We start from the raw sequence: 25,711 nt of genomic DNA, 5'->3' as shown, positions 1-25,711 counted from the left end.
TCTGCATTCTGTTTGCCAGTATCTTATTAAGGATTTTTGCATCTATGTTCATTAGTGAGATTGGCCTATAGTTCTCTTTTTCAGTTGGGTCTTTCTCTGCTTTGGGGATCAAGGTGATGCTTGCTTCCAGGAATGAATTTGGGAGTATTGCTTCCCTTTCAATTTCACTGAAGAGTTTAAACAGTAGTGGCAGCAGTTCCTCTCTAAATGTCTCGTAGAACTCAGCAGTGAAGTCATCAGGGCCTGGGCTTTTCTTAGTTGATAAGTTTTGAATTACATTTTCAATTTCATTGGTTGATATTGGGTTGTTCAGGATTTTTAGGTCTTCTTTGTTCAACTTTGGTAATTCATATGTATCTAGGAATCTGTCCATTTCTTCTGTGTTGTCCATCTTGGTTCTGGAAGTAGGTATTGATGATCATCTGGATTTCTGCTGGGTCTGTTGTAATTTCACCCTTTTCATTCCTAATTGGATGGATTTGGGCCTTTTCTTTCCTTTTTCTGACAAGGTTGGCTAAAGGTTTGTCAATTTTGTTGATTCTTCTGAAGAACAAACTCTTGGCTTCATTGATTATTTGTATTGTTCTCTTAGTCTTCATTGCATTGATTTCTCCTCTGATCTTTATAATTTCCTCCCTTGTATGAGCTTTGGGGTTCTCCTGCTCTTCTTTTTCTAGAAGCTTGAGGTTCAGCATCAGGTTGTTTAATTGGGCTCATTCTGTTTTCCTAATATGCATATTCACTGCTATGAATTTCCCTCATAAGACTGCTTTCATTGTGTCCCACAGATTCTGATATGTTGTATTGTCATTGTCATTTAATTGAAGGAACTGTCTGATTTCTTCTTTAACTTTCTCTGTGACCCATTGCTTATTCAGAAGTGTATTGTTCAATTTCCACATGTTTATGAAATTTTTTGAGTTTCTTTTGCTATGAATCTCCAATTTCATCTCACTATGGTCTGATAATATACAGGGGATAACTTCAATTCCTTTGCACTTACTTAAACATGTTCTATGTGTGAGTATGTGGTCTATTTTGGAGAATGACCCATGTGCAGCTGAGAAGAATGTGTATTCTGATTTTGTGGGGTGGAAGACTCTGTAAACATCTGTTAAGTTCATTTGTTCAAGAGTTTGATTGAGTTCTAGTATTTCATTACTTATTTTTAGTCTAGTTGATCTATCTATTTGTGACAGTGGGGTGTTGAGGTCCCCCACTACAATTGTATTAGTGCATATACTTTTCATGTCCATTAGTATTTGTTTTATACAGTTGGGTGCACTAGTGTTTGGTGCATAGATATTTATGATTGTCATCTCTTCCTCTTGGATTCTTCCCTTTACAAGGATATAGTGTCCTTCTTCATCTCTCTTAATCAGTGTTGGTTTGAAATCTACTTGATCTGCCAAGAGGATAGCTACTCCTGCTTTTTTTCGGGTTCCTGTCACATGGAGTATTGTTTTCCACCCTTTAACTTTCAGTCTATGAGTTTCCTTTTGAATTAAATGTGTTTCTTGTATGCAGCATATTGTTGGATTTTGCTTCTTGACAAATTCTGCCAGTCTATTTCTCTTGATTGGTGAATTGAGACCATTAACATTGATGGTTATAACTGAAATGTATTGACTTGTCATTGCCAGGACTTTTTCTTTTTGTTGGATTCTCCCCCTTTACATTTAATTTCTTGTCATGCCAGATGGCTTCATTCTGCTTTGCTTCCTGGGGTTGTGATCCTCAATGTCTGTTCCTAGGATACTGTGCAAAATTCTTTGGCGTGCTGGTTTGGTATTCACGAAGTTCCTAAGGTGCTCTTTGTCATGAAAGTATCTTATTTCTCCATCAATTTTGAAAGAGAGTTTTGCAGGGTACATCAATCTGGGTTGGAGGCTGTTTTCTTTTAGGGCTTGGAATATGTCACTCCAAGCTCTTCTTGCCTTGATGGTTTGTGTTGAGAAGTCTGCTGTGATTCTGATGGGCTTTCCTTTGTATGTGATTTGTTTCTTTTCTCTCACTGCTTGGAGAGCTTTGTTCTTCTGTTGTGTTTCTGGAATCTTAACAATTATATGCCTATGTGTAGATTTGTTTTGATCAAGGCTATCTGGAGTCCTATATGCCTCACTTATCTGTATGTCAAGCTCTTTTACCCTGCTTGGGAAGTTTTCTGCCATTATTTCTGTGAAGAGATTTTTTATGTCATCTGCACTCTCTCCTGTTTCTTCATCGAGCCCAATCAGTCTTATGTTATTCTTCTTTGCATCATCTAGCAGCTGCTGGATTGATTTCTCATGTTCCCTTAGAATTTTGAAGCAATTTTTCTTTTCCTGGTCACTAATGGCAATCTTATCTTCTATATCTGAAATTCTGTCCTCACATTGGCTCATTCTGCTGTGTAGACTTTCAATGGAGTTTTTATCTCCTGGAAATCTATTTGCATCTGTTTTATGGATTCCATTTGTTTCTTATGTTGGGATTCCATCATGTTCCTGAGCTCCTCTCTAGATTTATTAATCATGTCTTGCACGAGGGGCACAATTTCTCCTGTTATCTGAGAAATTATTTATGATTTCATTTTTTCCAGCTCCCCTTTTGTTGCCAGTTCAGTGGGTCCAGGTGGTTGAGTATCAGAGTGTTCCATCTCATTTCCCTTTGGGGTTGCTGTAGGTGATCTGGAAGTCTGTTTTTGAGACTTATTTACATGTTTTCTCATTTCGACTGGGGTAGGGGGGCTGTTATCACCTGCACTTATTACCTCCTCTGAACTGGGTGAGGTGGGACAAGGACCGGGAGCAGCGGTAGGGATGGTGACCCAAAAGCCCTTTCCTGTGGGCTGGGAGCAGCCGGAGGGATGGTGGCTGGGAAACCCCTTCCTCTGCACCAGGAGCAGTGAAAAAGTTGCTCAGAAGCCCCTCCCTCTGGGCCGGGAACAGTGGGACTCAGTACCTTGGTCTGGTGTCCTCTGGGTCTTTGTAGTATGGAATCAGGTGGCTGCCTGTCTGCAGCGGGGTGATTCGGTGTCATCCGCGCAACTCAGGACCTCGGTAGGGCGTCCACAGACTTGCCTGTCTGCAGCGGGCTGATTGAGCGTGTGTTCCCCGCAACTGGGGACCTCGGTAGGGTGTGGGCAGACCTGCTTGTCTGCAGAGGGGTGATTCTGTGTCTTCTGCGCAACTCAGGACCTCGGTAGGGTGTCCACAGACCTGCCTGTCTGCAGCGGGCTGATTCGGTGTGTTCTGTGTGACTCAGTACCTAGGTAGGGCATGGCTCTACCCAGTTTTTTATTCACTGACTCATCCTACCCCTCAACCAAACAATAACATCTACCTGTACTTGTCTTTCATTCAAGTTCTTAATGAATCTCTCCATAAGCTTGAAGAAAGTAACAGCATTCTCTCAAAATTTACTCACCTATTCTGGATTCCAGTACTGTCATTTTCTAGCCTGAAGTAAATGGCACCTATAACCAGTGCCAGTACAACTGTGACAATGATCTGTTCAAAAAAGAAAAATGAAATTAAAAGCTCCAATTAGATGTAAACATTTTTACATACCATTTAATGTGATATACAGCCACATAATTAGTTTTCTCAATTGAGATAGACACTGCGAATGGACTGGCCAGTGCTGGGGATGTAGTACAGTGCTTCTTTAGTATGTGCAACACGCTAGACTCAATCACAAGTACTACAAAAACAGAAGCTCAGCCAGACTCCCTGGAAGAATATACAATGGGGTAATTATTAGATTGCTTCCTAAATTATATTGAAAAGTAAACTGTTGTTTGGGAACCTGCAAGGACAGCAGAGCAGACACTGAAAAAGCTAAGGTTCCTCCCAGGGACCACCAGGCACTGCTGATTCAGGGCCCAACTGAGGTGCTGGACCCATAAATGTCACACAGGGAGCAGAGCAATGTAGACACCTGGAGAAGTCCATGTGGCTAAGAGCTGAATTTGAACTGAACTTTTTGCCTCTGTTTTGAGGAACATACACAGTTTTTGACTTCAAAAGGTTCAAGTGAAAACAGGATGTCTTTACACTTAATATTAAAAATAAATAAAAGTTTAAAGACACAATTTCTAACAATGGAATTTTGCATGGTAAGGAAGTAGGAGTGAACTGGGCCCCATCTAGCCAACCTCTGGGGAATCCTGCCTTAATGGGAAAATGCATTGTCACCATCACTAAAGCGTCCAGCCAGTTTTCTCTGACTCACCCAAGTGCTTCCTTTACCCCTCTCCTCTGTCACTGCTTCTGCATCAACCTTGGCCAGTGAGGCCTGCAGTCCACACAGCCACCTGAGATGCCAGTGCTTTGCATCCTCACCTGCCTTTACCTCCTCAATCTGTGTGGAGGGCTCCCAGGGAGAATGGACAATCATATCTTCTGTTTTTAAGATTAAAAGTCTCTAAAGGCTTCGAATCACAAAGGAGATTAAGGGCTATATTATGTTATAATTCATTTGAGAAATTCTTATTACTAATATAGTAATTATAAAAATATAACAAATGGTATCCTTTAAAAAAAACTGAAATATCCTACCAAATATATAAGAAATTTCAATTAAAAACAAAAATCTCAACACTAAAATAGTACCGAAACATTAACAAATTTGTGAAAGATATTTTGGCATGAAAATGCCAAAACAGAAAAATAGAATTATGATCTGTAAAGACTAGTTTGTGAAGACTGTAGTCTAGAACAAATATTTATGTTTCACTTAGAAGATGTCCTTAAAAGTCCCTTTGCTAACATGACAGAAATTTAGTAGGAAAAAAATGGGATATTTCCATTTTCCTCAGGATATACTCTGCTTCATTTTAACAGATCAAGCTTCCCAAACAAACACTGATAACTATCAAAGTGCAGCATGCACACATAAAAACGTCTGTACTTTCACATAAGTTCAACTCAGAATATTTGTCTTTCAAACTAGACACTCCCCACTCTGTTTATTTGCACTCAATTTTGATCTTATATTAACACTGTTAGTACTGTCATTAGAGTGTTTCCCAAAGTCTTGAAAGTTCTAAAATAATTCCAATCTATTTTCAAACATTTTGAGAAAACAGTGAATCTCATAATCACAGTGACCTTGTATGAAAAAAAGGAAACCACTAGGCAAACTGAACACTGCATGGTCAGGCAAATGACACTATCTACAAGTTTGGGCATCTGACCTCCAGCCTCTGTTTTAAACAGAAGGATTAAAAAAAAATTCTCTAAATATGCTATTCTGTATATGTTCAAATACATTTAACCAACATTTCTCAAAGTGTGTTCTGAGGGATGTTTGTGGCTGTCATCATGAATCCATAGTTACGTGGTTAATATGTCAATAGAAACAATGGTTCTCCAAGAGATTAATGATAAAATCTTCCAAATAAATTTAATAAGGAAACCCTTGCCACATTAAATGAACACTGAATATTCTATGCAATTAATTTATTCATCCCCAAATCTCCCAAATATGATCTCTCCTTAGAGGCCAAGTCTGAATCTGAAATACCAACTTTAAATCAAAGTACAGCTATAAGTAAACAGATTTATCACTAGCAAGCTACAAAACATTTAAAAAATTTCATCTTCAAAAACTAAGAGAAATAAAAATGTAAGATTAATAACCCTATGCCATCGGTCAGGAAACTATGGCCCACAGCCAAACAGGGCCAGGTGCCTGTTTTTGTTAAGCCTATAAGCTAAGAATAGTTTTAGCCATTTTTTAATAGATGGGAGATAAAAAGATCAAGAATAATGGTTTTTACAATATGAAACTGAAACTTCAGTGTTCATAAATAAAGTTCTGTCGCAGAGTCTTGTTCATTTGCTTAGGTATTTGTTACGGTTGCTGTCATGCTAAAATGGCAGGGTTGATACCTAAGATGAAGACCCTATATGCCTGCAAACCCTAACAAATTTACCAAGTGGCCCTTTTTGAAAAGTGGTTTGCCTAGTCCTATACTATACATTCCAGTACTTGCAAACCTCAATAAGAGTTGCCCCGCTACACTCAGGGTGATACAAGGTTCCACCCTTATTCCAAAGACTGCTGCTTCTCTGAGCATTGGATTCCTTCTGTGGAACTGAGTTTCCTGGTGAGGCAAGGAGGCTGAACATGCACCCTGGAGGCCTGTTGTCTGTATTGCAAAGAAGCATAGCACCCAAAGAAGCACAATCCTGGAATAATCCAAGAAGCAATATTCTAATCACGCTCTCCCCAGAACTACCATGTATGTGTCTTGAATAAGAACTTATACACCACTTTTAGAGCAAATTAAAAAAAAAAAACGAATGCAAAAATCACATGAAAGAATCAACTCGTTACATCATCTCACTGTTTAACAATGGGTAACCCAGGTTGATGGATCTAACTAATATGACTTTTTTCCAAATGTCATAAATCTATTCTCAAAAAATAAAATTATTTCCTTGATTTACAGGACAAAAAACTGTCCATGTTCTGAGAGAAATGACAAATCACAAGAACAAAAAATGTGTAGAAGACAATCGACAAAGTGACCCAAATAGGGATGTAGGCGCTCAGACACAGTTGGACGGTATGGCCTTCAAACTGGATATTCTCAATTTGACTGGCTTGAGAGCCACTGAGGGAATGAGGAAAGCACACTTCTGAGTGTACATGGGTGGGTAAGTGGCAGGGACATGAGATTGGGGTTAATACCCAGTTCCTGGCTCCTTCCTCTTTGGCACTGTTCCCCTCTGCTCTGCTTCTCAGCCATCATGAAGTGAGCAGCTTTCTCCAGCTTGCCCTTCTGTCATGATGTCCCTGCCTTGGAGCCAGGCAACCTTAGACTGAAATCTCTGAAACAATGAGCCAAATAAACCTTTCTCCTTTAAGTTGCTGGTTTTGGGTATCTGTACCAGCAAAGGGAAAGCTGAACAACACAGAAAATATAAAAACTATGGTGTTAAGAAGTCAATAGTTTTTCATTAGAGCTAAAAATATTTTATCTTCTCATACTCACAGCATTTGACATATAAAGCTCTTCCCTCAGACAGGGGATAGCCCAAACTACCCTAGGCTGGATGCAGTTCCCTCATCAGATGTCAACTGCAATCCAACCCTCTCTTCCTGATTGCTTTCTCACTCCCTCCTCCACTTCTCTACTTAAACTTTTGAAATAGTCCCTTCTGCCATCTGATGTGTTATATATTTCCTTTAGTCAATTATCATCTCCCTGCCCACATAAGAAAATAATCTCTGTTAGACCAGATTTTCATTTTTGCCCATTTTGTTCATTACCATATTACTGTTCCAAAATGCAACACAGGATTTTTGTATTGAACTTGTGGGATAAACCAGTGAATGAATGTGGACAGCTATGTGGATACTTGATATGTAGTTGACACTGCCTTTGCATTTTTAAAAAAACAAAATTTCTACTAAAATTATCCATTAGCATCTGTCTAAATTATCAAAACTTCTGAGTTAGGTAATCTAAAAAACCACTAACAAAAGTTTTTCATTAGTAAAAAAATAAAAATTTGTTCTACTGACAGCTTCTATATTCCAAATGAAGTGAGGATGACAAATAAATGGAAGGGTAGATGGAAGATTAACATAATCTTAAAATAATAGATATAATCTGATATGACCCTTTAGAACCTAACTGTGCCCACACGAGCATTTCTTAGCACAATTAAGACCTGCCAGGTTACCTGAGCTATGGAGGCCTGGGGATTGCCCAGTAGGTTTTTGAATGAACGCTTGGCAATCCATCTCAGCTGATGACAGAAGGAGGTGACATAGGTGGTCTCCTTGAAGACTAAGTTTCTCTTCTTCTTCTGACCACTTGACAGTTGATCTAATTCAGCTTTCATATCTCTGTGCAAGGAGGAATTGGCATAGAATTCACCTAATTTTTCTATGATTGACTTATCTCCTTTAGAAGGCTCTTCAGTTCCATTGGCTTTGGAATAAAAGTGGATAAAGAAGAAAAACATTATTAACAGATAACTGATTTAACTCATTTTGCTGTAACCTCACTGTCAGATATTATGTTGATTTGAGGTGGGGGTAGTTTGAGACAGGATCTTGCTATGAAGCCCAGGCTGCCCTCAAACTCGCAGCAATGCTCCTGTCTCAGCCATCCAAGTGCTGGGATCACAGGCATACGACACCATGCCAGGCAATATGTTGATTCTAAAGCTTGCATATAAACAAATTACTAGATATTTCACTGGTTTACACATTAGAAAAGCATACCTGTCTACCACCAGAATCTTAGGAAAAGAGCAAACCTACTAACCTTTCACTTTTTGAACCCTAATTATTAAAACAGACTTCTTCCTATATAAACACATGCCTCAATGTGAAAATCTGGTCCTTGCTTTCTACTCTGGGCAAATACATAAAGTACAAAGTTCTTTTTTTTTTTTGGTAGCAGGGATTGAACTCGAGACCTTGCGCTTGCGAGCAGGTGCCAGAACCACTGAGCTAAATCCCTGGGCCTCAAAGTTCTTCTTTATAAATAAAACTACAATGACTATATTCATTTTTTAATAGAAACTCCCCTTACAATTGATGGTATCATAAATATCTTCCCATATAAATACATCAAAAATGCCCACAGCTCTCACGGATCATAGTCTATCTGCTAATTGATATCAGATCACTGTGCTAAGGTGAATTCAAGAAGCCACCCCTTTGCTAAACTTGTACCAAATCAATTTGGCAAAAATTTGTGAATCTAACACTCACATACCTTTAGCATCTTCTTCCTCTCTGTTTAATGCTACAGCAGAGGAGTCTCCATTAATCACATCCAGGAAAAAGTCAGCAGGGTTGTTGTAGGGTTCACAGCTGTAACCTAAGACAAGGGAATGCAAGAACACAAACTGATAGTTGTGGAACATAGAGGATTCACTTTCGGAGGGCAAGTGGGGAGAGGACTGGGAAGACAAAATTAACAGCTCCCTTATCTTCTAGTTCTTTTATTCCCTCACTAATTTATCCTTTCCTCATATATATTCACTCACACAATTTTTCAGTAGTTCTGTGTTTCCCAGAAAAAATATACACCAAACCATTCATGGAATCTTAGATAAGTCCTCATGAATGACAAATCATAAAACCCAAAACAGGAATCAAAATGCTCTGGTGGGTACCTCAGCGGCGAGTACCAGGGCTCCCTCAGGCCCAAGCCCCGCACCCCAGTGACATGCTTAGCTGTGCAGGCACCTGCAGCACGCCCCCCACCCTACTCCCACCCCTGGCTCTGGCCTCCTGGCTGTCCTGGTACCTGGTTTCATACTACAGAGGCATTGGGGTCATAAAGGCCATTGTCCTGAGCTCCAGAAGACAGAGCAAAAGTGAACAACAAAAAGAGGGCCTCTCTCAGGCTCCTTGATGAAAATTGAAGTGCACTGGAAAAGTGAAGAGAATCTCTGCAATAAAGGCACACCAAACCACCGTACTTGGTAAGTTGGAGGGATCATCACCTCCCATTGGAACCTGGACTATCTTCAGGGGAAGGGCAGATGGCATCTTGCACGATTCAACTCTGCAGGAATATAGGGAGCTCAACTTGGGACTTGCATCCAGAAATCAGCCTGAATCTCATGGGTCTGCTACTGGCTTGCTAAGACTCATTGACTTATATCTGCACATTACTGCCCACGTTGTCTATTGCAACAGCAGAAACATACCCTGAAGGAGGCCCTTCATTTTTTTTTTATTTTCAAAATTACTTTTTTGCTCTTATTTTTAATTTTTTTCTACTCTTTTCAAATTTTTCTTTTTTCATCCTGTTCCCCGCCCCCCCACACCCCCATGCACACACACTGTTCTTCATCGACCTTTTTATTCCTGTTATGGCATTAATTCAGATTTCTTCTTTATTTTTCTTTTCTTTTTCCTTCTCTTGATTGTCATTACCTTTAAAGGAAAGCAAATACAGTTTCTAGCCTCCCTATTTCTGTTAGGTTGTTCTGTTCTTATCTTTGTTCTTTCATTCTGTCTTTTCCTCTTGTCTTTAGCAGTTTCTTAGAGTTTGGGTGATCTTCCTGTGTCCTCTGGACTCACTGCTAACCTTTCCCTATACTTCTACCTATCTATCCCTCCTTACCCAACTCCTTCTTACCATCCTGAAGGGTAAAGTTGCTATATTGAAGAGTCTATTCACTATAAACATATGTTGGGCTGGTCTTCGATTTTGATTTAATTCACACAGTTAAAGGTGATACATTAATAACTACCACAAATTGTCATTCTCTAAGCTGTGCTTAATGCTATGGTGTTGCTGATTGTATCACTTGGGCTAAGGTGCTGTGATTGATCTAATCAGTTGTCCTTCCTGGTATAAAGAAAATGAGATAACCGCAGTGTCATGAGAGACTCAAAACCTAAAAACCAGCTATATCTGGAAGACACCTTGAGAAGCAATCATTCCATAAGGGTTCTAAATACAAACAACAAAAACACTTACAATAAGCAATTTCAAAGTATCACCTGAGGAATTAAACCAAGGACAGTACCAAAAACAAAAATGAGAAGACATTTGAGCAAGGCACAAACCCAGACTTCCACCCCACCAAAGGCAATCTCTGGGGGAAACAAGGTGGAAAAGTTTGATAATCAACAACCAGGACACTGTGAACTGATAGCACAAGAAGTAACAAAACCGATGAATGAGGCTCTAGAAAAATTCACAACAGAAATAATTTCCCAGAGTACTACAGAGATGGTGACCAGAGTGAAAGACAAGATTAGAGGCTCTAGAACAGAAACAGATTAAAAAAAAATAGATGAGCTCAGAACCATGCTGGAAGCTATGAATGACCAGCATAAGAAAGAAATGGAAACCATGATTGCACAATATAGGAAAGAAATGGAATCCATGAAAAAGATTCAAACAGATATTCAGGAGATTAGAAACTCCATTGAAAGTATCCACAGCAGATTAAAGGAATCTGAAGATAGAATATCAGGTATAGAAGACAGGATTGTGGTTAATGACCATGAAAACAGAGATTTCTTAAAAGTAGTAAGGGACCACAAGAAATCAATCCAGCAGCTGCTAGATGATTCAAAGAAGAATAACATAAGACTGATAGGAGTCCACAAAAACACAGGAGAAAGTCCAAATGACATAAAAAAAACTGTTGTCAGAAGTAATAGTAGAAAACTTCCCAGACAGAGGTGGAGAATGGGACATACAGATAAGTGAGGCACATAGAACTCCAACTAGCCACAATAAAAAAAAAATCTATAACTAGACATATAATAGTCAAGATCCCAGAAACCCAACAGAAGAACAAAATCCTACAGGCAGTTAGAGAAACAAATCACCTACAAAGGAAAGTCCATCAGAATCACACCAGACTTTTCAACACAAACCCTCAAGTCAAGCAGAGCCTGGAGTGAAGTATTTCAAGCCCTAAAAGAAAATAACTTCCAACCTAGACTGTTGTGTCCTGCAAAATTATCTTTCAAAATTGATGGGGCAATTAGATACTTCCATGACAAAGAACACCTGAGAAATTTCATGAACACCAAACCAGCACTCCAAAAAATTCTAAACAATATACTAGAAAAAGACAATGAAGGTCACAACTCCATGAGGCTCAACAGAGTGAACCTACCAGGAAAGACAAGAAACTAAAGGGAAAGGGGGAAAAATTAAAAAAAATAAATAAAAGAGTCAACAAAAGTAAAACATCATGACAAGAATGAGTTAATATCTACAAATTATAACCATCAATGTTAATGGCTTCAATTCACCAATGAAAAGGAACTGATTGGCAGAATGGATTAAGAAGCAAAATCCAACAATATGCTATATACAAGAAACACACCTAACTCAAGAGGTAATTCATAGACTGAAAATAAAAGGATGGAAAACAGTGCTCCATGCAACAGGAACCCAGAAAAAAGCAAGGGTAGCAATCTTATTTGCAGACAATGTAGATTCCAACCCAAAACTAATTAAGAAAGACAAAGATGGTCACTACATCCTTGTGAAGAGAACAATCCAAGAGGAAGAGATGACAATCCTAAATATATATGCACCAAATATGAATGCCCCCAACTATACAAAACAAATATTAATGGATATGAAAAACCAAACAAGCATTAATACAATTGTAGTGGGGGACCTCAATACCACACTATCACAAATAGACAGATCATCTAGATGAAAAAATCAACAATGAAATTCTAGACCTAAAGCAAGCTTTTGAACAAATGGACTTAACACATGTTTGCAGAGTGTTCCACCCCACAAAATCAGAATATACATTTTTTTTTTGGCTGCACACAGGTCATTCTCCAACATAGACCACATGCTCGCTCATAGGACATGTTTAAGTAAATATAAAAGAATTAAGTTATCCCCTGTATATTATCAGACCATAGTGCAACAAAATTGGAGATCAATAGCATAAGAAACTGCAAAACTCCCACAAACAAATGGAAATTGAATACTCTCCTGAACAACCAATGGGTCACAGAGGAAATTAAAGGAGAAATTAGACAGTTTCTACAAGTAAATGATAATGCCAGTACAACATACAGGAATCTATGGGACACAAAAAAAGCAGTTTCATGAGGAAAATTCATAGCAGTGAATGCCCATATTAGGAAAACAGAGACCTCAAATAAACCTAATGCTGAACCTCAAGCTCCTAGAAAAACAAGAGTCTAACAAACTCAAAGCTCGTACAAGAGAGGAAATTATAAGATCAGAGCAGAAATCAATTCAGTGGAGACTGAGAGAATGATACAAAAAAATCAATGAATCAAAGAGTTGATTTTTAAAAAAAATAAATAAAATGGATACACCTTTAGCCAACCTTATTTAAAAAAGGAAAGAAAAGGTTCAAATCCAAGCAATTAAGAATGAAAATGGTGAAGTCACAACAGACCCAACAGAATCCAGAGACTCATCAATACTTACTTTGAGAAACTGTACTCTAATAAAATGGAAAACACAGAAGAAATGGACAGATTCCTACATACATACAAATTGGCAAAGTTAAATGAAGAAGATATAAAAATTCTAAGCACCCCAATTACAATGAATGAAATTAAAAGCATGATTAAAAATTTATCAACAAAGAAAAGCCCAAATCATGATGGCTTCACTGCTGAATTCTTCAAGACATTTAAAGAAGATCTATCACCATTACTCTTTAAATGCATCAATGAAATTGAAAGGGAAACAATTCTTCCAAATTCATTCCTGGAACCAAGTGTTACTTTGATTCCAAAACCAGGGGAAGACCAAACCCAAAAAGAGAACTACAGGCCAATCTCCTTAATGAACATGGATGCAAAAATCCTCAACAAGATACTGGCAAACTCATCAAGAAGATCATACACCCTGACCAAATCGGATTTATCCCAGGGATGCAAGGATAGTTCAACATACATAAATCAATAAATGTAATACATTATATTAACAGAGTCAAGGACAAAAACCATAGGATCATCTCAATAGATGCAGAAAAGGCATTTGACAAAATCCAACACCCATTCTTGGTAAAAACTCTACAGAAAATTGGAATAGAAGGTCTTTATCTCAACCTGATTAAGGCTATCTATGAAAAACCAACAGCCAACATCATACTAAATGCTCAAAAACCAAAAACTTTCACGCTAAAATCAGGAACAAGACAAGGATGCTCACTATCACGACTCTTGTCCAATATAGTTCTGGAGCTCAGTGGTTCCACTGCCTGCCTCAATATAGTTCTGAAAACATTAGTCACAGCAATTAGAAAAGATAAAGAAAAAAAGGAATAAAGATAGGAAAGGAAGAAGTTAACCTGTCATTATTTGCTGATGATATGATACTTTACATAGAAGACCCAAAAAACTTTACCAAAAGACTTCTAGACCTAACTGACAGATTCACTAGAGTAGCTGGATATAAGGTCAACACTCAAAAAACAAGAGCTTTCTTATACACAAATAGCAGACTCACTGAGAGAGAAATTAGGAAAACAATTCCTTTTACAATAGCATCCAAAAAAATGAAATATCTAGGAATCAATCTAACAAAGGAAGCAAAAGACCTCTACAATGAAAACTACAGCACTCTGAAAAAAAGAGATCAAAGAGGATACAAGAAAATGGAAAGACATCCCTTGTTCCTGGGTAGGAAGAACCAATATAGTGAAAATGGCCATACTTCCAAAACTGGTATATAGATTTAATGCAACGCCGATTGAAATTCCAACAATATACTTCACAGAACTAGAGAGAAAACAATTCAAAAATTCATTTGGAACCAGAAGAGACCTAGAATAGCAAATGCAATTCTAGGCAACAGAGACATGGCTGGGGGTATTACAATCCCCAACTTGAAGCTATACTACAAAGCTAATGCAATAAAAACAGCATGGTACTGGCAAAGAAACAGACCCAAGGATCAGTGGAATAGATTAGAAGACACAGAAACAACTCCAGAGATACTCAGCCACCTCATCTTTGACAAAAGAGCCAACCACCTTCATTGGAGGAAAGATAGCCTATTTAATAAATGGTGTTGGAAAAACTAGATTTCAATCTGCCAAAGATTAAAACTAGACCCATATCTTTCACCATGCACTAAACTAAGATCGAAGTGGATTAAAGATCTAAATATTAAAACAGAAAGACTAAAGTTGCTGGAAGATAAGTTGAGTAGAACTCTTGAAGACATTGGTATAGGAAAAGACTTTATGAACAAAACCTTAGTAGCACGGGAACTAGCAGAAAGAATCAACAACTGGGATTTCATCTTACTAAAAAGCTTCTGCACTGCAAGAGAAACCACCAACAGAGCTAAGAGACAACCTACAATGTGGGAAAAAATTTTAGCAGCTGTACCTCAGACAAAGGACTACTACCTAGAATATATAAAGAACTGAAAAAAATCAGACCCCCCAAATATAAAGACCCAATTCAAAAATGGGCATCTGAAATGAACAGACATTTCACAAAGAAGTAAAAGCAGCAAATAAACATATGAAAAAATGTTCAACATCATTGGTCATTCGAGAGATGCCAATGAAAACAACACTGAGATTCCACCTCACCCCAGAAAGAATGGGTGCTATTAAGAAATCATCCAATAACAAATGTTGGTGGGGGTGTGGGGAGAAAGGAACTCTTCCCCATTGCTTTTGGGAGTGTAGACTGGTGCAACCACTGTGGAAATCAGTATGGAGATACCTCAAAGAACTAGGACTAGAGGTCCCATTTGACCCAGCTATTCCCCTGCTGGGTATCTTCCCCAAAGAATTAAAAGAATCATACCACAGTGATATATGCATGCCCATGTTTATAGCAGCACAGTTTGTAATAGCTAAAGTTTGGAAACAGCCCAAGTGCCCATCACCTGGAGACTGGATAAAGAAAATGTGGTTTTTTTAATAAAATGGAATAACACTCAGCCATAAAGAATGAAAAACTAGACATTTATAGCTAAATGGATGCATATTGAGGCTATACTCTTAAGTGAAATAAATATTACACACATGTGTAAATACTGAATAGTTTCTTTGGTGTGAGAAACTGAAAGTGTAAATAAGGATTAAAATGATGAAAACGAATAACTGACAGTTTGAAATATGAAGAAAAGGACAAAAGGGATAGGGTAGTGGGAGGGGAAGGGGAAAGGAAAGAAGGGAAAGGAAAAATTATAAGAAAAGGAAAAAATGGAAATAATGTCTTTGTAAATGGGGAAGGGAGGACAGGGAATGGGAAAAAAATAAGAACTAAGATACATCATGTACAGGTACAAGTACACAATGATAAATGTAAATGTATTGTATACCTAAAATGTACCAATAAAAGATTTTAAGAAAAAAAACTGCTCTGTTGCTAGCTAGGCATGGTAGCATATGCCTATAATCTCAGCTCTGGGAAGCTGAGGCAGTAAGATCACAAGTTAGAGCCCAGCCTGAGCAACTTCATGACTTCTCTGTCAAAATAAGAAATAAAAAATGGCTGGGGATGTGACTCAATGTGAAGGCTCTGTATTATATATATACACTATATATATATATATATATATATATATATATATATATATACACACACATACACACACACTATATATACATTATATATACACATACATATATACAACCTATATACATAATACACTAAACACTTTGGTGTTCATCTATACTTCAAAAAATCAAAATCTATGTACAAGGAAAAAGGAAGATTAAATGCCTGGGTGCATTGTACTCCCTGAGTTAACCAAGGAAATGCTGGAATGGCAGTACATTCATAAGTAATGACAGCTTCTCCACCTACTAAATCCAGAGGTCCCAACGTCATATGTCATGCTACCATAACGTCAAATACAAAAAAAATCCCCACAGCAGCATTCTGCAGAAAACATGACACTGCACACCACACCTGGACTTGACCTCAATTGCTTGTGTCACAGTCATCTGAACTCAACCTGAGGTCTGACACTTAAAGTTCATCTCTGTCCTACTCATTCCCGTATTATTTTAAATGGTTTTAAATAAAAACAAATTAAGAAACTTAGTGGATATTTAAAACTGTATTTGGAGTTGAGGAGCAACATCTATAATCATATCAAAATAGCTCTAAAATGAACCAAACTGCATGAACCATCACAGAAAAATATCACCAAAATAAAGCTAAAGTAAGTAAAAAGAACCATGCAGTCCAGAAATAACAGAAATGTTGGCCCATCGAGGTCAGATTTGTAACTTGCCAGTTATTATATTGAGTAATAGGACACCTGCACCAATTCACAGCCTGAATCTGGAAGCTAGCATTACTAGAAAATGAAGAAGCCTCTCCATGAGCCCTCATCAAGGCAAAACAAGATCACATGCCAGGGAAAAAACTAATAATACATCATCTATTATAAGTTCAAAGTCAGTGACCCTTGGCCTTTCCAAAACTGTTCATCTGACAGAAGAACTGACCATGAGTCCAACATGTTAATTACTGAACTGTCAGAGAAAGGTAGCCACACTTGGGGAGCAGAACAGAAGCAAGCCTAAGAGAAAAATACACACACATCTATGCACACTCAAATGGGACAGGAAATGGAAACAGACTTAAACACCAAACAAACACTGCAAAATGAAGAAAAATTCTAGAAGCAAGCATCTAAAGTTGTTTTAAGGTGGTGGAATCCAAGATATATCTATGCAAAGATCAAACAGCATTCTTCTCAATTCCCTGGGTTCTCTCCCAGGACTCTGTGAAGAAAGAGCCTACTGCACAAAAAAGGCAACCATACCTGCTGAGGCAAAGTACTCCAAAGCTGCCTGTGCAGGACCATGGAACATTAGCTTTCCTGCAGCCAATAAGGTGAGGCTATCAAACAGCTTGAAGATGGAATATCGAGGTTGATGAATGGAGAAGATGATTGTTCGTCCCTGCTTAGACATCCTAGGTTAAAAGAGAGAAAATAACAGATTATTTAATAACTGAACTTTGTACCTTTTGATAAAATATCTTACGAAGTCCAATTGTTAAATCATTTGTTCCCAGTTCAACCTGGTTTTCCTTTATTACTGTCTCACCTTATCTTATACTTCCTATTTGATAGGTGGGCAACATAAATGCAATGCTTTTATTAAAAGACTAGGGTGAAGGGCCAGGGATTTAGCTCAGTGGTTCCGCCGCCTGCCTCGCAAGCACAAGGTCCTGAGTTCAATCCCCAGTACCAAAAAAAAAAAAAAAAAAAAAAAGACTAGGGGGGCTGGGAGTATGGTTCAGTGTTATATGGCACACTCAGCATGCATGATGCCCTAGGTTTTATCTCCAGTGTGCGCGCGCGCACACACACACAAAGTCTAGGGTATCTTAAAGTATGTTTTATCAACAGCCTAGAATCCATTAGAACATTTATTTAAAAATGTAGATTCCTGGACAATCTTTGCAGACACTGAGCTGGAATCTCTAGAGGGTGGCAGTCTATATTTTAACAAGTACCCTGGGTAATCTGTAAGTACAATCTAATTTGGGAATTAATTATGGACTAAATCTTAAAACAGGAGGAAAAGAACAATTCCTATTGATCATGTAAATGGTTTGGCTCTTTAGAAATTGGTTTTCATTCTTCTGCCCTACCAATACAATTAATATTAACATATACTTACTATGTCTTTGCTAAATGCTTTATAGAGATAATCTCATTTCAATTTTTTTAAGATTGTTCCAATATTACTATTTCCTTCATTTTGCAAATAAGGTTTAAAGTATCAATCAACTGTCTAAAGAGTCATAGTTACTAAGAGACAAAGCTAGGATTCAATCTCTATTCATGGCAGAGGTTGTGTTAAACTACTTTTTCACAGGAGTTATTATTTAGAGGTAGAAGAAAGACCAAGCTCACTGTTCAAAATTATTATCGAAAGTATTTTATGAGAAGAATCACTTCAATATAAGCATTTGATGAGCACTTGCTATTATCCTGTGTCCAGATGCTCTGCCTCAAGGATCATACCAGAAGATTAATAATTTTAATATAAGGTGGAGTAAGCCCAGTGTGTGACACAGTGTTTTGTGGTCTGAGTCAGCTCACAGACACTAGTATTGGCCCAGTCCAAGGTTTAATGCCATGAAATGTATTCGCAAGGACAGGAAAGACAGGGAAAGGCTGCAAAACTCTTCTACATTAGAAAATAATAGACAAAAGATGTCTTTCTAGAGAGGATCCATACAATGAAGGGAGAGCTGGTGACCCCGGCTAGGACCTACAAATTGGATGGTGCTGAAGCTCTGAAAGGTGACTTCCTCCCTGGGAGGGTGGCACAGTGGAGTGTCCTGGCTCCCCAGAGTTATGGTCAGGAGTATATTTAGGGTAATACGTAAACAAGTACAGAGAGGGTAGAAAGGGCAGCAAATGAAGCAAAAAGTAACAGTTGGGGAATGCAGGTGAGGGAAGTGTGATTTTTCACCTTGTACTACACTTGGAACTTTTCTGTCAGTTTCAAATTACTTTCTATTAATTTTAAGGAAGGTATCCTTGGGGAATTTTTCTTATAAATGTTCCTGCCACTGTCTTCTTTCTTGATTAAAAGAAATGCCATTTCTTTTACTTCATTCTTCCACTTGTTCAGACCTCAAATCTTAGGAATCATTGTCTCAAGCATCACACACCGGGTTCAATACCTGAGCTGATCTTGTTGGTTCTGTCTTCAAAAAAGACCCAGAATTCACACACACACACACACACACTCAGCACCTCAGCACAACCATCCTAATCAAAGCATCATCGCATCTCAACAGCCTCCTTCCTGACATCCTCACACTCACTACTGCCAACTGTACGGCCTCTCCACAGTGGCCAGCGCTATGCTCTAGAACTCTGAAAACATCCTTTACATCCCCTAGGGACAGTAAAAGCCATACTTCTCACAGGAGCCTATGATGTCTGTGTAACCTGCCAACAATCAAATCCCACCTCCTGTCCTAGTCTACATGTGATAGGCTGAACTGTGTCCTCCTCAGAACTCATGTGCTAAAGTTCTAACCCTCAGTACTTTAGAATGTGGCTACATTTGGAGGTAGAGTCTTCAAAGATGCAATTAAGATTAAATGAGGTCACTGAGTGGGTCTTAATCTCACTGGCATCCATGTAAGAGGAGATTAGGACACAAGCACACACACACAGAGGAAGAAGACAGTCATCTACAAGCCAGTGAGAGAACTGAGAAGGAATAACCCCTGGACACCTTGACCTCAGACTCCCAGCCTCCTAGAACTGTAAAAAAAATTAATTTCTATAAGAAAAATTAATTAGTTTGTGGTATTTTATGACAACAGTACATAGCCAAACTCTATTCCACTTAGTCACTGGGTTCTGTCCTTCTGGTCTCTTTGATGTCCCAGGTGCTGAAGGCCTGCTTGACCCATGTGGCACTATTTGTCCATTCCAACTAGAGCTCTCTCCTGTCAGATTCACCTCAGTCTCTCTCATTCCCTCCTAGGTCATGTATTATAAGGGTGAGGTCTTCCCTGACCTTCCTACCACTTAAAACAATTCCCCCCCACAACAGCCATCCTTTCCTGGGCTTATGTTTTATTTTTCTTTTAATGCTTCATTTAAAAATTCTACAGTTCACATCAGAGTCCCCTGCATCAAGAACACCTGGTACATAGAAGTGATCAATGATTTGTATTAAATAAAGAAAGAAACAATATTCTTATAGCATTTACCTCTTCAGGAGCAAAAGGACAGCATTTGCTGTGCTTGAATCTAATCCAGTCGTGGGCTCATCCAGGAACAAGATAGAAGGATCCGTGATCAGCTCCATTCCGATACTGGTCCTTTTTCTTTCACCCCCAGACACACCACGGATAAACTGAGTTCCAACCTAAAACACAAAGTACTACCATCATTAACAGGAACAATCATGGTCACTATCATTTTATGAACTAACCTGTGCCATCCCCATGTGAGATACTTTATCTCACTATCCTCATTATTCTGAACAGCAAATAAATGGGCACCTGAGAGAAGAAGGTAGTTTCTCCTGTACAAGATGAGTAAACTGAGGATCAGGTCAGAGCTGCTGTAAAGCTAAACCTGATATGAAGCACATGCTTTTTATAGTTCTGTATGTTCCTTTTCATATCCAATGTTTCTTTTTTTTCCCTCCGGTACTGGGGATCAAACTCCGGCCCTTGCACTTGCAAGGCAGGCGCAATGCCACTGAGCTGAATCTCTGGCCCTCCAATGTTTCATTTTAAGGTAGTAAGTTAGAACATAAAAGATACAACCCTGACATAGTGAAATTATAGCCTAAAATAGTAAATAAAGACAGGACAAGAAAAGCGAAATAATCTATAGTAACCTGTTAAGTCTTCTAGTAACACCACTTACTGCCTCTTCCAAAAGTCCCAAGTCCTTAAAGTTTCCAAGTTCCAAAAGTCCTTAAGTCTCAAGTGGACTTAAGAGAAAAGAATGGGCTATCTAGAATGTTCACTTTCTACCACACCGTGTAACTGTGTATAGCACCTTTTCAATATCCATAAAATATTCCAAACTGACTCTGTCTATACCCTACTTCACTGCAGAATTCCCGATTCATCCTTTCAGACAAATCCAGAAGGTAAGCTATTCCACAGGGTACCTGGCTCAATTTGCTAACTAGTCAATGTCACTGTGTGGTAAGAGGCATAGGAAGGCTTTATGGAGGCTGGAAGAGGGAATCAATTACAGAGAGTCTCCAAAGAAGTAATAATCAAGAGCTGCCCATTGCCCTATTAACAACTAAACCACAAAAGACATTTGGAGATAATCTGGGAAATGTGAATGAATATGGGCTTCACATAGCTGATGATATGAAGATGTTCATCTTTAGTTGATAACAGTAATGGAGTAAGGCAGCCTTTTCCTCTCCTCTCCTCTCCCCTCCTCTCCCCTCCCCTCCCCTCCCCTCTCCTCTCCTCCTTTCTTTTCTTTTCTTTTCTTTTTCTGCTTATTTGTTTTGGTGCCAGAGATAGAACCTAGGGTTTTACACATGCTAAGCAAATGCTCTGTAACTGAGCTACACCTCCAGCCTCATTTACTTTTTGTAAATGAATAACATATATTCAGGATAACTTTCTTTAAAGTACTTCAGTAAGAAAGAACTATAGTAATTATGAGACATCAGCAACTGAGAAATTGAGATGAAAGGTATCAGTAATCATACTATTCTACTATTTAATAATCATATGATAATAATCATAATAATCAGATTACATTTATGCTATGTTTAAAATTTATAAAAGGTAAAACTTTTAAAATTACTTCAATCAGGCCCGGGGATTTAGCTCAGTGGTTCCACCACCTGCCTCGCAAGCTGAGGACCCGGGTTCGATCCCCGGTACCAAAAAAAAAATTAAATTGCTTCAATCAATTACATTGTACAAATTCTAAGAAGTCAAAATCTGACTCTGTATATTTACCCCAGGAATCCAAGCAATGTACTTGTAAAGGTAAGAGCAGGGCAGGTGGTATAGCTCACTTATAGCTCACCAGTAGAGCACTTGCCTAGCATGTGTGAGGATCTGGGTTCATTTAGCTAGCACTGCAAATTACAAAAAGGTTAAGAATGTAGTAAAAGAAAGTACCTTACTGGAAAAACAAAGTCAAGCAAATAAACAGGCACAAATCAAACTCTATCATTCAAAAAAGAAAAATAAGTAGTGAATGGTGGCATCCTGGAGTTATTCTTTCAAATAAAATTCAGCAAGAAACTGGTTTACTTAAAAGACTTTCAGTAAGTACCAAGGAAAACAGCAGATAGTAGAAACACCATTTGTCATTCCCTTTCAGGAAGGGCTATTGCAAAGGGTTAAATAACAATCATTATAATATCAGTAACTCATTTTTACCCAAAGTTCTAAATGTCTATCAGCATAATTTCCATGTTCACTCACTTATTCCTCTCATTTCCTCTTCCTGATCCTGCACCACCACCCACACAAGGAGTCACTTTGTCCTCTTACTCTTGTCCACATCTGTATCATTAAACCTAAAAAAGACCCTGCATGTAAGAGTCTGGAAATTAATATTAGCAGAAAAGTGGGTGAAGACAGCAGAGGGAAGAGACAGGGACCAAAAGTACCAAAAGAAAGGCCACAGAAAAATAACTTGAGCACTACACAAATTAAATCTTAATATGACTGAATATAATTTTGGAAGCCAAATTACAGCAAAGTGAACCATATAGAACAAGAACCCTTGGACTCTTGTTATTTGGATTCTTCAGATTTATCAATTCTAGAAATATACCTCAAAAAAGCAATGGAACAAAGTCCCCGAAGGAAGAGAGGGAGAAGAACAGATAAAAGTAGGAAGTGAAAAACAGAGAAAAGAGTTAGTGCAAAGGAATCAACTGAGCACGAACTGTGAGTATTGGGGAGGATTTGTGAAAAAACCCACGTAAGTGTACCTGTGCAGCCCGACTTCACTCCATTCCCAGGATTCACCCATTGTGGTGACTGGTTTTCCAGCTTAACTTCTACCTTCACATTATGTAGTCCCTTGTCATTTTTCTCATTACAGAAAGTACTCACATTACAGGAAACTTGTGATTAAGGTTATATTATTCATGCAGAAGAGTTCCTATTTCCTAACTATGATATTAGGCTTTTATCACATTACCTTGGAATCTGCCACTTTATCCAGACCTAACTCTTTAATAACCTTGTTAATCCTTTCATTTTTTTCATGATTTGTCATGGTTGTTGGAAGCCGAAGAGCTGCTGAGAACTGTAAGTTTTCTCTCACTGTCAGCGTGCCCATCACAACATCATCCTTAAGGGAAAAAACGGAATTTTACTGAGACATATTGAATCTCTTCTAAAATCATCACTCTAGCATAGGTAATTTATTCCCTGAAAATAACAAACCCATGATAAAGTTCTAGTTAATGGTGATCTTTCAATTCTACATATTGCAGTGGCTTCATGTACAGACAGCTGCAGAGCCTGATGGAGTCATTTCTATTCCCCACCTGCATACCCAAGGAGAGTCCTAGTAATACTATAGTTATCAACAGAGTGCTATGTACAGGGATTTGCCAAGGACATCTCTCTAAGCTAGGGAAAGGAGAAAGGTAAAAGAAGGGCAGAAAAGGATGACAGTAGTATCTTCTGGAAAGGATAAAACAGCTGGAATTGATGTCACTACCCTACAAGGGTCATAGTCCAGATCCTCTCTTCCTTTCGACTTACCATCATCCTCAACATAATATGAAATCATGCACAGCTGATATAATGAAAGTTGTTTCTGTGAGCATATTATATAATCATTGGAAGCACACTAAGCTAAAAGCCAAGACATTTGCCCATATAGAAACAGAGGAAACCTAAAAGACCAATCTATTGATACTTACTTGTACCACATAACCTGAATTACATTTGAAATTGGCAGGCTGAGGTGCTCCATTTATCAAAACATCTCCAGATAATCCATGTGGATCTTTCCTTGCAGCTAAGACATCTAACAACCTAAAAAAGTACATGTATTTTGTGGGGGGGTTCCATCCAACACAGGTCATATCTTTTAGCCATGTTGAATCCAAATTCTGCTCAAGTTAGAAAATTAAGTCATCAAGATATATATATATATATATATGATGCATATATAATATATCTAATATGTTTTATATATTATATATATCCCAAAAATATTAAAGCAAGGCATCATTGGTATATGGAGCACAGACCTCCCAAATGACCCTCCTGCTGCCTGACCTTGACCTTGGAGGTTCCAACGCAGGCTACATACTTCCTTATCTAAAACTCACACTCTCAACTTTACCTTCTGTTCCATCTCCCCACTTTTAATATTAGCCCTTTGTTTCCCCTCCCCACTGGTTCATAATATAGCCAGATGCTATATGCCAGAGGTGGTAAGCCTACGGCACCTATGTTATTGTGTTTTTAAGACATAAAATGGCAATGTAGAGTTGCTTTTCCTAAACTAAAACCTCAGTAGTCGGGTCTAATTGCAGTGTTGACACTTTGCAATAAATAAGTGGGATTTGGGTTGCAGTTTGGGCACTTGGTCTCTAAAAGGTTCACCATCACTGCTATATGCCAATCACTTTATCATGTCCTATTAGTAAAGCTGAGGTAATCAGACTTTCTGGTCCAAAACCAGAACCTCCCCCAACCTCACACTAGCCACAGGACCTAGGACCAGACAGAACAAGAACAGCAAATGCTTATTCAACATGTGCTCATGTAAAAGTGATTTTTAGTATATACATTAGATTCTGTGTGGTGCTCAAAATTAAACCCAGTGTTTTGTGCATGCTAGGCAGGTACTTAACCACTGAGCTATACTCTTTAGCCTATAAAAGTGATTTTCAAAAACACACTGAAATTGTACAGAAAAGGCTTACTTATATTTTCTGCTATACTCACGAAGATTTGCCTGAACCTGTGGGTCCAAGAATGGCATTGAGGCCAGGTCTCATGATCCCACTGTAAACACAAAAATATACAGTATTATTGTTTCATTTTAAACAAAGTTCTACTAGCATCTGCATTGATTACATTCATTGAAGGTTGATAAATCTGTGGACAGAAAGTAAGCAACAACTCTTAAAGAGATTAAAAAAGGAACTGAAGATAGATAGAAGGTTGGTATACAAAGGATGTGAATCACTAGTTAGGACCTGTAAGAAAGATGGATCAGATGCCTCTAGCTTTCTATCAGTTATTCTCAAAACTACTTATACATTTTTGAAAATGACACATTTAAACTTCAAGTTTCCTTTAAATTGGCCTGGGAATATAGCTCAGTAGTTGAGTCAGTGCTCAGCATGCAGAACGCCCTAGGTTCCATTGCTAGCAACAAAAAAAAGTTCCTTGAAATAAAATATAGATTCTCCTGAGTGTCCTGCCATCCTTACTCCATACAACACAATGTAAAGTACAAAACAGCCTCTGAGTAATGTTTGATGATTAGTATCTTCAAATAGCTTCACTTGCTACCTAACCAAGTTCTACACAATCATGATTCATAGAATACCAGAAGTAGTGGTCTCACTCCTAAAATCTAACCAAACCAAAAAACAACACATCTTAAGTGGAAATCCAAAGGCTAGAATGCAGGATGCCAGAGGATAAGAACACACCACCAGTTCTTATCACTCAGGAAAAATGTCTTTTGCTGGTTTGAAAGAGTATGATGCATACAGTTTTCTAGCAATTTTCTTTGTTTCTTTTGACAGCATTATCTTTGCTGTACTCTTGCTGA

General features: G+C 38.3%; 1 protein-coding gene across 8 annotated transcripts in view; it reads right to left on the bottom strand.

Annotated features, from left to right (window-relative positions):
* The window catches only part of LOC101723225 (broad substrate specificity ATP-binding cassette transporter ABCG2), a 183,189-nt gene that overhangs the window by 43,226 nt on the left and 114,252 nt on the right, over window positions 1–25,711 (bottom strand). For all 8 annotated transcript variants that reach the window (XR_015452879.1, XR_015452878.1, XR_015452880.1 and 5 more), the window contains exons 3-10: window positions 24,874–24,933; window positions 23,838–23,952; window positions 23,105–23,257; window positions 20,167–20,324; window positions 17,240–17,391; window positions 8,726–8,830; window positions 7,680–7,930; window positions 3,409–3,491 (exon numbers count right to left, since the gene is read on the bottom strand). Coding sequence is in view for 5 of the 8 variants with exons in the window: in XM_021261057.2 (XP_021116716.1) it covers window positions 3,409–3,491; window positions 7,680–7,930; window positions 8,726–8,830; window positions 17,240–17,391; window positions 20,167–20,324; window positions 23,105–23,257; window positions 23,838–23,952; window positions 24,874–24,933 (1,077 nt within the window). In the remaining 3 variants the exon portion in view is untranslated. The remainder of the gene's footprint in view (window positions 1–3,408; window positions 3,492–7,679; window positions 7,931–8,725; window positions 8,831–17,239; window positions 17,392–20,166; window positions 20,325–23,104; window positions 23,258–23,837; window positions 23,953–24,873; window positions 24,934–25,711) is intronic.

Source organism: Heterocephalus glaber, unplaced genomic scaffold (genome assembly GCF_053883595.1).
Source record: "Heterocephalus glaber isolate CG9 unplaced genomic scaffold, H.glaber_assembly_v1.0 deba00001454, whole genome shotgun sequence".
NCBI lineage: Eukaryota > Metazoa > Chordata > Mammalia > Rodentia > Bathyergidae > Heterocephalus > Heterocephalus glaber.
The sequence above is the reverse complement of the archived record's forward strand: the minus strand, read 5'-3'. Positions and strand labels throughout refer to the sequence as shown.